This window comes from Carassius auratus, chromosome 10, assembly GCF_003368295.1.
Source record: "Carassius auratus strain Wakin chromosome 10, ASM336829v1, whole genome shotgun sequence".
Taxonomy (NCBI): Eukaryota; Metazoa; Chordata; class Actinopteri; order Cypriniformes; family Cyprinidae; genus Carassius; species Carassius auratus.
In genome coordinates this window covers 5092158-5107323 of record NC_039252.1, presented here as the reverse complement: position 1 = coordinate 5107323, position 15166 = coordinate 5092158, and the positions used below count along the sequence as shown (strand labels likewise).

At 35.8% G+C, this 15166-nt stretch overlaps 1 protein-coding gene across 7 annotated transcripts in view; it reads right to left on the bottom strand.

Annotated features, from left to right (window-relative positions):
• Nucleotides 1-15166, bottom strand: part of LOC113109639 (polypyrimidine tract-binding protein 3) — a 58454-nt gene that overhangs the window by 19179 nt on the left and 24109 nt on the right. For 4 of the 7 annotated variants that reach the window (XM_026273330.1, XM_026273332.1, XM_026273334.1 and 1 more), the window contains 5 exons: nucleotides 12934-13009; nucleotides 5513-5682; nucleotides 3610-3756; nucleotides 2545-2712; nucleotides 1722-1832 (listed from right to left, as the gene is read on the bottom strand). In XM_026273330.1, the coding sequence (XP_026129115.1) occupies nucleotides 1722-1832; nucleotides 2545-2712; nucleotides 3610-3756; nucleotides 5513-5682; nucleotides 12934-12958 (621 nt within the window). In that variant the 5' untranslated portion in view covers nucleotides 12959-13009. Of the gene's footprint in view, nucleotides 1-1721; nucleotides 1833-2544; nucleotides 2713-3609; nucleotides 3757-5512; nucleotides 5683-12933; nucleotides 13010-15166 lie in introns of those variants that run through there. The other 3 variants (XM_026273331.1, XM_026273336.1, XM_026273335.1) reach the window with 2 other exon arrangements.

Here is a 15166-nt window from a genome sequence, read left to right as displayed (position 1 = left end):
TAATGACATAATTTTTATTTTATTATAATTATTTTTGGGAGAACTATCCCTTTAAGCTCATCAAAGCTCTTTTGTTTGATCAAAAGTACAGTAAAAACAGTAATAAATATATATTACAATTTAAATACTATTTTCTATTTAAATATATTGTAAAATGTAATTTATTGCTGTGATGCAAAGCTGAATTGTCAGTATCATCATTACTCCAGTCTTTGATGTCACATGATCTTGCTGATTTTCTGCTCAAGAAACATGTCTGATTTTTATCATTATCAATGCTGAAAACAGTTGTGCTGCTTCATATTTTTATAGAAACTGTGATACACTTTTTTTGATGAACAGGTCGATTACTTACAAATTGTAGTCCTTTACTGATTCCAAATTACACTACAAAAATAGTAGTCAGCAACGTAATCCATTACATTACACATTTTATATAATCAAACTACTTTTGGATTACTTTTAGATTATTTTTGACCTAACTTATTTATCACATTTATTTAAAAGGATAATCTTGTATCATATTGATCATGTTGATATAAAAATATAAAAAGAAGGAAAATATACTCCATTGAATTCATGAAGTGCATTACACATTACATTACGTCAAAGTTTCAGCAAAGTAACAGCAGAGGCTTTGTGAATTTAATGAAAAGCTTCTAATTAATTGAAAAACATCAAGTTAAAATAAACAATCAAAATAAAACACTTGAAATGTTATACCAGTTTACCTCAATGTCATGTGACCATGTGAATAATATGTAATCAATAAAAAAAAGCAGTCTGATCACAAATAATTTAAAATGTAATATAGCCTAATTACCAATACTTAATTTATGGAACCTGATTATGAAATCCAGATTACATGCAATCAGTTACTATCCAGCACTGTTGATGAATTTAAAGTTACAAAGAACATCATTCATTTGAAATAAAAAAAAAAATGGTTACATGTCTTTAATGTCACTTTTGATCAATGTAATGCATCTTTGCTGAATAAAACTATCCATTATTTAAACTTTTGAATGCTACTTTATGTAATTTTCATATCATGTAAAAATGTACTTAGTGTTACACTGTTGCAATTGATAATCACTTGCGCTTTTCCAGCCAAAAGTGCAGAGAAAGTAAGGTGCATTTGTGAACAATGGTTCTTTTTTGCAGCAATTTTAAACGGGAGGAAGGGGGCTTCATCGCCCATTTCAAAAAAGACCCCTGTCCCCACCCCTCCTGTTACACTAACAAATACTCTCTTTGTGCAAGGAGGCAATGCAACATGGCAGCCGCACAATAGATAACACCCTCAGACCAGAGGAGTAATTACTTGCTAGCTCTTTTTCCCCTGGTGAGCTGCATTGGCATTCATTAGATAACCTCAACGGTGACATATTAATTACAGGGCGGTTTGATTTGTGCGGTCTACTGGGAGCTGGTTTTCCTGTCGTCTTCCTGTTGCTTTGACAAATTTTCGGCTCTGCACCAAAAAAATACCAGACAGCACCAAAACTGAGGTGATGGAGGACAGGTGTGAGCAGCCTTGTGATTGATTGTGAAGCTTTGATTATACGGGGCGGCCGAGCGATTAGGAAGCAGAGTTGACCACAGATAAACCATCTGTCTCCACAGACAGCCTGAGGAAATAAACTAGCATGGCTGCCAACCCAGTTCATCCCACCATTGAGATAACAAGAGCATTTTGTGGGTTATATTTCAGGACTGACCACTTTGGCGTGATGTGCGTTCATTGGATCTGCATATTGAAGCAAGGCCTGGAACTGGTTGTTCTTGGTGAAGGTAATGATCTTCAGGACCGTCCCAAATTTTGAGAAGATCTAAATTTAAGAGAGGACAAGAACATTAAAAACAGATATGTTAGAACGTCTAGTTTAAACCAGCCCAAGGTGGTTTGTTCTTCTTCAGTTTAGCTGGTCACCCAACCTGACCAAGATGGTTTTGAGCTGGTTTAAATGGTCAGCCGACTGATAAGTAGCCAGAATCCCAATAAAAACCAAAAACCTTGACCAGTCTCCAGTGGAAACCAGCCTTTTATCCCACTGAGACCAGTAAACAACCTCAGGCTGGTTTAAGATGCTGAGCTTTTGCGTTCCACACGACTTTCCTACATCAAACCTCTAAACACAAGCATTTTGTGCCAGGGAGTTTTACAAGGTCACTAGGTGATAAAGCAGGAAGTGTACATGGTAAACAATTAAAACAGTGTAAGCAAACAAATAAGGCAACAAGTATTTGAGACTACAACGGAAATATCCTGCTTGACATATTGTGGAAAGCAATGTCTCTGCATGTCATTATATTACTTGACATATCGATCAAGTGCAAATATAATTGAAAAAAAGCATGCTGATATTTTAATAAAAATATTCCCAAATATCAAAATGAAAGTTGGTATCAAGTAAACATTTTTATCAAAGGCTTCTGAATCAGAATTAAATCAGGAATCAGTGCCAATTTCAAAACCAATTTGAGATCAATGACAAGCGTTATATGAAAGAATCATAAAATTTCTGTATAGTGTAGTTTTACCTGGTGTAGCACTTCTAGAGACACTGGGTAGTAGAGATTCTCTACTATTAAACGAAGCACAGGACTCTGTCCCGGCATCAATCCACCATCACTGGCTGTCGCAGTCCCAGAGAGAGTCATATTCCCAGAATGCATTGCATTGACAGCTTGCAGAGCAGCCTGAGCCCTCTACAAATGAGACATACAGGGTTAACACTCTATAAACTCTTCTAAAACTTTACACTCATGCAGAGTACATGCAAATACACCTCAGTCTTACTACTGCACTAGTGGGTATGCCCGATTCTCAAAGCACTAAAATGCACTATCAGCAAATGACTCTGTAATAAGCCGTTTTACATATTGTAAAACTAATAGCTCTGGGTAAAGCAAAAGATTAAAGGAGGCACTAAATATGCAGAGATATCATTTGCACCAGTTCATTAAAAGAAAACAAGCTCAATTTTGTATAGGTTCAATGTTAGAGCCTCTCAGGAATATAGTGGGGCATTTCCACCTATAACAAGGTCAGAAAGTTTTCTTTTCAGAAAGTTGCTTTTTCTTTGCCACTTTATGACATAGCAATTTATTTTATTAAATGTTTTTAATAGAAGTAAAATTGCATGCATTAATAAGAATAATTTATTTTTTACTTATTATTAGTCAATATATTAAACACAACTGAAAACAGTATACAGTATATTCAATAAATAATAACTCATGAGAACTAATATGAATGCAAAAAGTATATATCTACAGGTGGAGTCAAATTTCTGATGTCATTGTACTGTACTGTACAAACAGCTTTTGGTTGGTGAACACTCTCTTTAACCAATGTAAAATCTGCATGTTGTTTCATCCTCACACAAAACTCCCAATCATGCAGATTCCTACTGCAATGACAAATTTCGGCCATGAAATTTGGCCAAGCCTCAATAAACGTGACAGCAACTTAAAAATTGCATTTAAACAAAAACAATTTTAAAGCATGTTTTTATAAAATCTTGGATAATGTTCTCTGTCATTACCACTACAATGCGGGGGAAAGAGGTATTTAAAAGTGTTTGGAGTGACAGTAATTCTCACCCCCTGGTTGGGCAGATTATCAGTCTTGAGCTCACGGTGGTTGGAATACTGGATGTAGACGGGCTGGTTGCGGACATGGGGTGTGGCTGTGGTGTAGTAGTTGACCATGGTGATAGCTGCTTCTTCAGAAGCCATTTCTATAAAAGCCTGCAGTGCAAAGAGAGACATACTGTATCAACCCTGATAACAACAGCATTCAGATAATTGCACATATGTGGTGTCAGTTAATCCAACTTTTTCATAGTCTGTTTTAATGCAAATTAAATTATTATTAGTGGGTTAAAAGAAATGGAGATGAAGAAGAATAAGTGCTGCTCTGCACTTATGGACGGACAATAGAGCACGCTTAATCTTGTCTGTGGCAGGACAATGTTTAATACTTCAAGTCGAAGCATTGTTGAAATCACTAACCCTAAGCATGAGCAATACAGTAGTGATGCTTATCTTAACAGACACCTCTATTAATTATTTTGACCTCATCAAGCAAGGTGTGAAAGATTTATAGATGCAGAATCTGACAACAAACCAAATCTTTTGAAGCCTCAATCAAATCAAGCAGCAAACAACATATTATGCAACAGGGGCATTAGAAATCTGTCTGCCTGTGTTTTCTTGTCTAAATATGCCAGTTTCCATTTGAATATGAAAAGATGCCAGAGTGGGAGACTGCTGTGTTTTTGCAGGGCATCTGTTATTAGATGGACCTTGATGTGTTTGAAAGGATGCACACTTCAGTTTATATCACTGGCCATTACTAATGAAGCGAAAACAGATCTGGACCCTTGCCCTCATCATTCCTTATGAAGGAAAAAAACACACAAAATTATTCTTTGATGGTGGTATTTCTTAGAATTGTGGTTTTATTTGTTTTATAGGTCAGTCTCATGAAAAAAAAAGTTATATCAGAGTTATAATTCAGTTCAGTCTGAAGGAAAAAGAGAATGATCCCTATTTTAAGATTTATATATTTATGAAAAAATTACATTATCATTACTGTAACACAAATGTACACCTTGGACCTCAAGACTAGCGATAAGGTTAAATTTATGGAAATTAAGATTATACATTATCTGAAAGAAGAATAAATAAGCTTTACACCCTCAAAAATAAAAAGTAATAGAACATTTTTGTTTAAATGATTTAAATAAAATACCCATGATGTTTACATTATTACATTAATTGCCTAAAATAAATCTTAATAAGTAGTGCTGTTAAACGATTAATCGTGATTAATCGCATCCAAAATAAGTTTTTGTTTACATTATGTATGTGTACTGTGTATATTTATTATGTATAAATAAATACACACAAAGTATATATTTTGAAAATATTTACGTTTATACATAAAAATGTTTATACATACGTTTGTACACAAAAATATTTAATATTTATTAAAAAAATATTTACATGCATGTGTTTGTATTTATATATATATAATAAATATACACAGTGACAGTATACTAATAAATATTATGTAAACAAAACCTTTTATTTTGGATGCGATTAATCGCTATTAATCATTTGACAGCAATAATAATAAGCTTCATTTTTTTATTTTCAAGACAATGCCAGGAACAATGGTATTGTCACACCATTGTCTGCACAGAGGAAGTAGGCCTACATTTCCTAAATCATGTTAGTTACACTGTGATGAATTACACAGAGGTTTAACAGTGGGAATATGTATGCTGGTTTTCTCTGATCTTATTCATGCCGTTTAATCCAGAAATTCCACTGCTAAACCAACATGAAAGCATAAGGTGAGTTTTGAGGATCTCAAAAGGCAAATTTCAAACCCATCAGTGTTCCTTAAATGCCTGAGGTTCCAATGGTCATGCTGCAAAATGCTTACAGAGCTGAAAGAAAGGGCAGAGATGTGTTTGCAGGTTAATGGAGCACCTACTTGGTTTTTCCCTTTAAGCAACAACAGGTTGGTGACTTTGCCGAAAGGAACTCCTAGTGAGACGACCTCTGCCTCGGACACTTCGATGGGAACTCTGCGGATATGGAGGACACGGGAGGGGTCACAAGGAGATCGTTCTCCTTTATATGTTTTACTGTCAGTGCCATTAGCTGCCAAAGAGGAAAAAGAAAAAGACAGATTGTAATTTTTTTTTTGACCAGTTTTCCAAATACCAAAACTGGCATTGATGTACATGGATATTACAAAAGCAAGACCCGTCAGACACCAAACACTATTATTATCGATTGACTGACACCAAAAAGGTCACGGTTACAAAATATTTTGGCCTCACAAAGGACCCTCAATGAAGGTCGAGAGACACCAGACAAACAAACATGGGCAGAAACATAAACCAGACAATATGACAGTGGTGGGCAGCATCTCTGACTCTTCCCCTCGAAACAATATGACATCCTTACAGGATTAAGCAGGCCTCTGAAGCCTGTCAAGACTCCAAATGGCACCCACTGTGGGGCGTTTGGCACTTGGCTATGTCCATGGGCACATCACAGGCTGGTGACAGGTTTAACAGAGACAGACCGTGGCGGAGTGCCTGGCCTCAGCTTTCAACCCTTGCAGTTTTCTTTCAAGCTCTTGTGCTGCTTGTGATCATATGATTACAGATTACAGTCTCAGTGTCAGGTGAAAAATTAAATAATGGTAGAATGTATTATACTTTCATTTATTTTTTTACCGAGACATATTACAACCAGGAGTGGGCTACATTCGAATGTTATGCTTCAAATTGTCTCTGAACATTCTGAGCATTCTGTCGACGCGAGGAGGCACAGAGAAACAGCAGTGCACAAAAGAAAGTGCTGCCATCAGCAGGACATACAGACACATTTTTAAAAAAAGGAACAGGCTCAATACAGTGATCCAGACACTCCCCATATAGCTTAGTGATCTGGCTCCTCACAGCCCAGCACAGTGATCAAATCCCTCCATCAAAGCCCAGTGATCTAGACCCTCCACTCACAGCTCTGCACAGTGATCTAGATGCACCACTAACAGTGATCCTATCCCTCCCTCTTAGAGATCTAGACCCACCTGTCTTAGCCCAGCACAGTGATCTAGACCCCAGCACAATGATCTAGACCCTCCCCTCACAGCCCAGCACAGTGATCTAGACTCACCACTTACAGTGACCCATCCCTCCCTCCCAGTCCAGTGATCCCATCCCTCCCCTCACAGCCCAGCACAGACCCATCTCATATCTTATAACCAAGTCCCTTCTTTACCAGCCCGTACCTTGACATCCCTCACAAATTTTGAGGTTTCATCTTGTCTCAATAGCCTTTTTTTCCCAGTGTCAAGAGACTACTTCTCATTTATAATGCAACATTTACACTAAAAGGCAAAGTATACAAGTGACTAAACAACCAACAAGACTCAAATCATTGTAGTGTGTGCTTTAGAGCTATTAAAATGAATCACTGTCAAGGGGATCTAGTGAAATTCACCTCAGAAATAGCATTTATAAGAAGAAACTTATCTTATCAAAGCAACAGGCTCCAAACAGCATGTAGTCCAATGGGGGTTATGATAATGAGTGACAGCCTTCTACATTTACATTTACATTTATGCATTTAGCAGACGCTTATATGCAAAGAGACGTACAGTGCATTTAGGCTATCATTTTCTTTTTAACTAACATTTGTTCCCTGGGTTCCCTTCTAGTGTCTATTTGCAAGCTGGTGTCAGCAAATGTTTAAGGCATCCAAAACCATGATACATTTCAGATTATAATAATAACAATTTACTTAAAAATATACAGCACTTTGATAAATAAAAAAAGAATGTTTCCTTGTATACCATGTTTACTAATGTATATGCATACTGATTCCTGTACAGCCAGTTGCACAAGCTTATACAATATAGTCACTTCCAATTATGTCCTGCCTAGACTGATGTCTACAAATACAAACCCTTATTTTATACTAATGAGGTCTGTCGCAGTCCAGACCCTGCATCTAGATTCAGTCGAAATCGATATTGATAATGAAAAACAAGCATGCATCTTGCAAGACTTCTAATGTTAACACACAGAACATGGGTCTGATTAAACAGCCAACAAAACAAAACTTCTGGTGGAATAATGCAATTCAGGCTGAGGCAGTAGCCTACCACATGCAGAGAGCAAACAAACTGAGAAAAGAAACAAGATAATCCCCTTACAGAACGGCAGATTTAATTCATGATATTTTCCCATACTGCAGAAAAGGACCCATGAAAACAATGTGCTGTAAGAAAAAAAGCTTTTATATATTATATTAGGAATAAAATACCAATAAACTACTGTTGAATAGCTCTTAGTCTGCAGTTTTCTTCCCTCGAGGCTCATTTGGAATATATAATGTGCAAGTTTGAATAAGCTCAATTATGAAATTTTAGCACATCCTAATGACATCCCTCATTAGCACAATCTTGGACACATTTTGCATTATTATACCTGAACCTTTACTCTGTCTAGGGAGTTGTTTATAATGCATGGGTGAGACTCTTATGTGTCCTAGAGACAGGCATCTCGCCACATAGCAGCCGCTAGGAGAACAGAAAGATGATTGGCCCACTTTTCCAATGACTCTGTGTTACCATGGTGACCATACACATGACCTATCAAGGCATCTGGCTTCACCAAGGCGATTCATCTCATTGTGCCGTTAACAAATCTTATTGTGTGTTTAATGTGATTAAAGGAACCATCCCTGGATCGAATATGCCACAGGCTTTTCAAGAGGAAATGAGTAAACCGAATCTTTAAAATTCAATGGCCATATGTAAACTCAGTGCACAGGATGGATTGTGAAATTTCATACATTAATTAAGCATGACTAAATTTGGTAACATTTTAGTCTAAGGACCGATTCTCTCTACTAACAAGTTGCTTATTAGCACGCATATTACTAGCATATTGGCTGTTTATTAGTGATTATAAAGCACATATTAATGCCTTATTCTGCATGAACCAATCCCACACTTAAATTTAACAAATACCTTAACTAAATCATTTGAGGCAAATCTTGGTTAATAGTTAGTTGGGAGAATTACTCCAAGTAAAGCATGACCAAAATTTTAAATGTCTCATTTGCAAACTTAGCTAAATCAATTATTATTAAAATTATTATGATGATCTATATTTGTATTATTTCTTTGACTGACTGATTCAATGATTGAATGAAATGAATACTTTTTAGATAACTGAACCCTAATCATCATAAAAGAATGATTTCTGAAAATTTCAATAGAAAACATGTATTAACATCATTTACTATATTTAAAATATATAGTCATTTAGCAGATGCTTTTATCCAAAGTGAGGTCAACAGAAGCAATCAAAACCAACAAAAGAGCAATAACGTGAGTGCTGTGACAATATTTAACGAAATTACGGTTTCATTGGAATTTTATTAAAATCATGCCTGGTGATCATAAGAGAGTTATCGACCAATTTTTTTGATGGTAGTTTTTTCATGGTCTCGGCCCAATGATATTGTTACTGCAAGCTTCACTGCACATTTCTTTTCACATTCTGTCATATGAGACTGGTTAACATCGGTTCAGACTTAAAACTACTCAGAATTACTAGAGTTAGAATACAGATACATTTACGTTTTAGTTTGCCTGAAGAGGTGTCATTACAATATACAAACAACTCCAAAAAAGTGGACAAACATTAAAATCAACAAAAAAGCATGAGGAAGTTGTTCTGTGGACGGCAGGATTTCTCCAGCGCAGCATTACCTGTTTGCAGCAAGCATCCAATTTCCATGATATTTGTCTATGCATCACCCGAGAGACTAGAGAAGAATCTTTCCCTCGCTGTCACTGTTAATTCAGTGAATCCCACTACAGTAAAACTGCTGCTAGGACACCACAGAATTCAGGGAACGCTGTTCGCCCTCCGAGCTCTCTGTGACTTCCCATCAACTATTCCCATATCTAACATTCCTGGAATGCCGTGCTTCACCGCAAGCGTTACCTTTGCACCTTTCCACCTGCCTGTCACTTTGTCACAACCACATCCAATGAAAAGTCAGATCGTTTATGATCCATCACGCGCTAGAGTAAGAATAGAGTACTGTAGAGTTCAGTTTGATAAAGGCTGGTTACACACTTACACACACACACACACACACACACACACACACACCCAAAGCCCAGTCAAACATGTCTGACCAGCTTTAGCTCATGGTTAAGGGCTGTACTGTCAACTTTGCCTGGAGCAAGAGGGAGTATGTCAGGTTTGACAGAGCAGAAATGCTCTTGTATTGTTCTGGCAGAGTGGTCCCAGTAGACGGCAATCAAGTGTGCATGTGTTTGCCAAGGTGGAACGACTCCAAGCCTTTGGGCTCTCATATGCTTGATGTGCCGGAACACAAGGTTTGCTTCACATGGGAGAAAGGATCCGGTCCTACATGCTTTTCAGATGGCAGGCTCTGATGCACAGGAGTTCATAAACTACAGCCGCAGGAAAAAGCAGTGACTGCAGGATCACGGTTGGGGGGGAATAAACTCAACTCAACTAACTAGACTAACAAACTAAACTTTGTTTAGTAGGGTCATTTATATAAGTCATATATGTTGCAAACAGTGAAATTCAATTAAATATATTTTAAAATAGAAAATATATACCAAAATATATTTCAAACTGTATCAGAGGCAAGAAAATACAGGCTCAATGAAACCGTGGATAGCCTATTAGAGATAAAAACTAGATTTATAATGAATTAATAATGTTTTTATTTCATGTTTATTTTTATATCTATATTATCTGTTTGTAAAGTATATTTCTCGCTGAATTGTACTCAAATATGTTATATGCACACATTAGACAACAATTTTCTTTCTTCAAATGTGACGTTAATGCATGTTTTGGACTGAAATATATAGAAGAAAATATGTTTAAATGCTTGAAAATGTTTAAAAGATTTTCGTTGAACAGCATCGTTTTAATCAAAAGTGTTCAGGGAAAAGTAAAGACACCTAGTCAAATTAATAGCATTTTATTAAATAATACAATTATTTAAAACTATGTTGACTAGTTTTAAACAGCAGGGACTGTACTGACCTTGATGTGGGCTAGCTAGATTGAGCTATCAGCACAAAGGCTCATGGTCAGCTTTGTTATGGCTCCAGTTTTGCGTAGCAATAACCATGTTGTACTGAGAAGGCCGTTTCGCATCAAGAAACCCAAACAATGATACCGCTGACTCCAGTACAGAGAGAAATATGAGGGTCAAATTCAATTCAATGTAGAATTCAGTGCCAGAACAAATTGGGCTAAATTTGGTTAGCTGATCTCCAAGCCTGACAAAGCTGGTTAGGCAGGTCTGTTTTGACCAGATAAACCAAATAAGACCATTAATCCACCTTTGGCTGGTAATAAAACACAAACATAAAACACAAAATAATATTTGAAAAGAGAAAAAAAGTGCATTATCCATTGATAAAGCTGGCAGTAGATTTAGAAACTGACAAAGGAAAGTTCAAACAGACTTTCATGGCAATTCGTGACTACATTTTGGTGAATTTTTATAAATTAGTACAATCTCACTCATACGTGTTGTGCACAGTTTAGGAGTGGACCTTCATTCTTGTTTTTCTTTTTCTTTTTTAAAATCATACATTTTTGTACAACATTAATATAGTATACATTTAATACAATTGTGCCTAAAAAAGGCCAAATGATTCAGTTATTAAGTTATTTTATTTATAATAATCAAATGTATTTTTTTAAAAGTACAAATAATTTAAATATGTTTCAATATAATTCTAAAATGTATAAAACATTACATAATGAATAGAAATAATATTTAAACTTATCATATATGTAATATAAAAAAAATGGCATTTAACCAGGCTAGACAAAACCTAGGTATTCAAAACATTAAATACTACAAAATACTTTCTTGCACTCGAATTCTGCCTTCTGTCTTTGGTGATTCGGTCTCAAACTCAAACAATAAAGCAAAAAAGATTGACTATACCATGATGACCACATCAAGGAAATGCAATGATTCACGCGAAATGCCAGAAACGGCAATACTTCATAGAGAAGCGCAAACCTTGATCTTCACAACAATACTAGCATCTCTGTTCAAATCATACCAGCCATTCAACACTAGACCACATTTAAAGCCATCATTTTGCAATTATTTCGCCAGATCACTAAAAAGCCAAGCACGTCTAAAAGCGCGTCAAAATATAGAAGCTATCCGGAGGCTATCCCTGGTCATTCCACTTTAAACTTCCAAAATAATAGAGCCACTGTTTCCCCTTCCAAAGCGCAACAACATATTAAGGATTATTGTTTACCAGGGGGAGGATGAGTGAGCGAGAGAAAGACAGAGAAGATGGGGAGCAGATGATGGGGTCATTTCACTCTGCCCTCCATTTTATCTCCATTCAGATGCTCAAATAACAGCTTATACTCTCGCCAACCATTTCACCATTGATCAATGAAGAGTTAGTTTTCACTGCTGTTAAAAAGCAATAACAATTTCGTTTAATAATACATTATGTGCCAGTATGATTTTTAGAAGCCACTGTCCATAACAGTGATTGAATTTAACTTAAGACTTAAGATATTATGAACATTACTATTACTATTTAATAGTACTATTTTTTACATCAAAACAAATGTAGACGCAAATTCATCCGGTAGCAAATCTTTAAAATTCAGATGCCAAGTTTGAGTACGCTGCTTTACACTTCACATGAAAAAGTATGAAGAGTGTCGACATGCGACTGTCGTTTAGCGTTTGCTAAAACTTCATTAACTTTTCTTACTTTTATAAGATTTCTGAACGTATCATTCATATTCATAGCATACCTGGCTTAAACATAAGGGACTGTTTGTCATTATTGCAAAATATATCTCTATAGGTTAATCAGGACCCCAAGGCAAAACGGATGTTTAGGTGATAATGAACGGTTGATTGTAGTGTACATCATCCAGCTTATCACTCACATGGAAAATAAATAAATAGGCATGAAATATTGATTTGAGTTCTAATTATTTCACTTTGTAAGTAAACTAGCACAGCCGCTATGTAGGAAATCAATTGCCTGGAACGTCAATAGCGCTCATTATACCGTACAGTGTTGTCACCAGTCAGAATAAAGTATTGTTTTGTCTCACTTGTATACCCTTTGTTACATTAACAGAAAAGCAATGTAATTTCAGAGGCGGGCAAAGTTATTCAATTTTAATGAAAGATTATGAAAACAAATTTGGCGTCAACTGTGAACTTATTTCATTTGGCTGAACTAAATGAACGTAAAACCTCGCATGAATAATTCAACAAAAAGGCCAAGTCATCTCTAAAATGGAAGTGATGTTGAGGAACAGACAGTACCTGTGGATGGAGTGGAACTGCTCATGGTAGTAAAGCAACACGAGGAGGCGGAAACAGGAGGCTCTCCAGATGCCCACTGAAACACACGAATATGAAAGTTTCGGTCAAAATGACAAGTGGGAATCTGAACAAATATGAGAAACCACCCATACCCTAAAAACCACCTATCATGCCAAAATTTGGATGTAAATATTTTGCAGTATCCAATTCAAACCTGTAAAATCAACCATGATTAAGCGATATTAAAAAAAAAAGGGAATAAATTAAAATGTATTCCAAAACAAGATTCTTATTTCCTCACCATACTCAGATGGTGAGATTATCTGGGAGTTAATGACACAGACCTCTGTGACAAGTACACAAAACCAATCGAAAGCCCCCGTGGCGCATTAAAGGACTGTTTTCAGTGCAGAAGGGAAATTTCAGCAGCGCATCAATTCCTTGAGGACGATGTTTAACAAGCACACAAATGCATCCATTAGCTGCAAATTGTCTGCGAGGTGGGCGGATCAAGAATCTATTCAGCTATAAGATGGCTGGCATGTGATGCTGCCTTCAGATAGCCAACCTTGAGAGGAAATGTCTCCATTTGTGTTGCATTTCCTGTGCGAGGCACTTACAGCTCAGGGAATACTGTTGTAATTGTCTTCTTGCCGGTTTCTAATTTTAGAGCTTTTTCTGTGACCATGTTAGAGTTTTTGTGCTAGACGATAAAGAATTTGCAGAATTTAGACATTTTAGGTTTGGTTTACTTGTTTTAAAAAGAGCTATTTTGGGCAATTCAATATTTGTATAAAACAGTGTTGTTTTAATACTATTTATACACTTTTATAGTATTTACTAATATTTTGAATTAGTTGTTATTTTAATTCTAGGTTATGTTTTGGTGATTTTAAGTTTAGGTTTTAGTGATTTAAGTACTTCAAAATAAACTTATTCCTGCTCCATCAATTTCCATCTTATATTTATATTTTATTTGTGTTTTTTTAATTAATAAAAAATATAAGTTTTAGTTAATAATGAGGCCCGCACATGACATGCAGGGGGAAAAATAAGGTAAATTGTGCGATTGTCTAATTTGTTACCTCTGTGTAAGTAAATCATGCACTCTATATAATAATTTATTTCCATTGTTTTACGTATATCATGTGAGTAATATAATTTGTTCTGCTTCCTGTCTGTATTCTCATAAAACTGTTGCAGAGACACTTTAATTGAGTTTCATTTTGAGTTGGGAATGAAATAGAGGCAAAAGCCTTGCAGCTCTGCATGAAATCTACATTAGTTTATGAGAATGCGGAAAGGAAGTAAAACAAATTATTATTTTGTGTGCATGATTTAACTAAAACGAGGGAACGAGTTAGTAAAACGTACAAACAATTTAGTAAACCGAGGGAACGAGTTAGTAAAACGTACAAACAATTTAGTAAACCGAGGGAATGAGTTAGTAAAACGTACAAACAGTTTAGTAAACCGAGGGAATGAGTTAGTAAAACGTACAAACAGTTTAGTAAACCGAGGGAATGAGTTAGTAAAACGTTCAAACAATTTATTAAACGAGGGAATGAGTTAGTAAAACGTACAAACAATTTAGTAAACCGAGGGAACGAGTTAGTAAAACGTACAAACAATTTAGTAAACCGAGGGAATGAGTTAGTAAAACGTACAAACAGTTTAGTAAACGAGGGAACGAGTTAGTAAAACGTTCAAACAATTTAGTAAACGAGGGAATGAGTTAGTAAAACGTTCAAACAATTTAGTAAACCGAGGGAACAAGTTAGTAAAACGTACAAACAATTTAGTAACCGAGGGAACGAGTTAGTAAAACGTTCAAACAATTTAGTAAACCGAGGGAACGAGTTAGTAAAACGTACAAACAATTTAGTAAACGAGGGAATGAGTTAGTAAACGTACAAACAATTTAGTAACCGAGGGAACGAGTTAGTAAAACGTACAAACAATTTAGTAAACGAGGGAACGAGTTAGTAAAACGTACAAACAATTTAGTAAACGAGGGAAGGAGTTAGTAAAACATTCAAACAATTTAGTAAACCGAGGGAACGAGATAGCAAAACGTACAAACAGTTTAGTAAACGAAGGAACGAGTTAGCAAAACGTTCAAACAGTTTAGTAAACCGAGGGAACGAGTTAGTAAAACATACAAACAATTTAGTAAACGAGGGAACAAGTTAGTAAACGTACAAACAATTTAGTAAACCGAGGGAACGAGTTA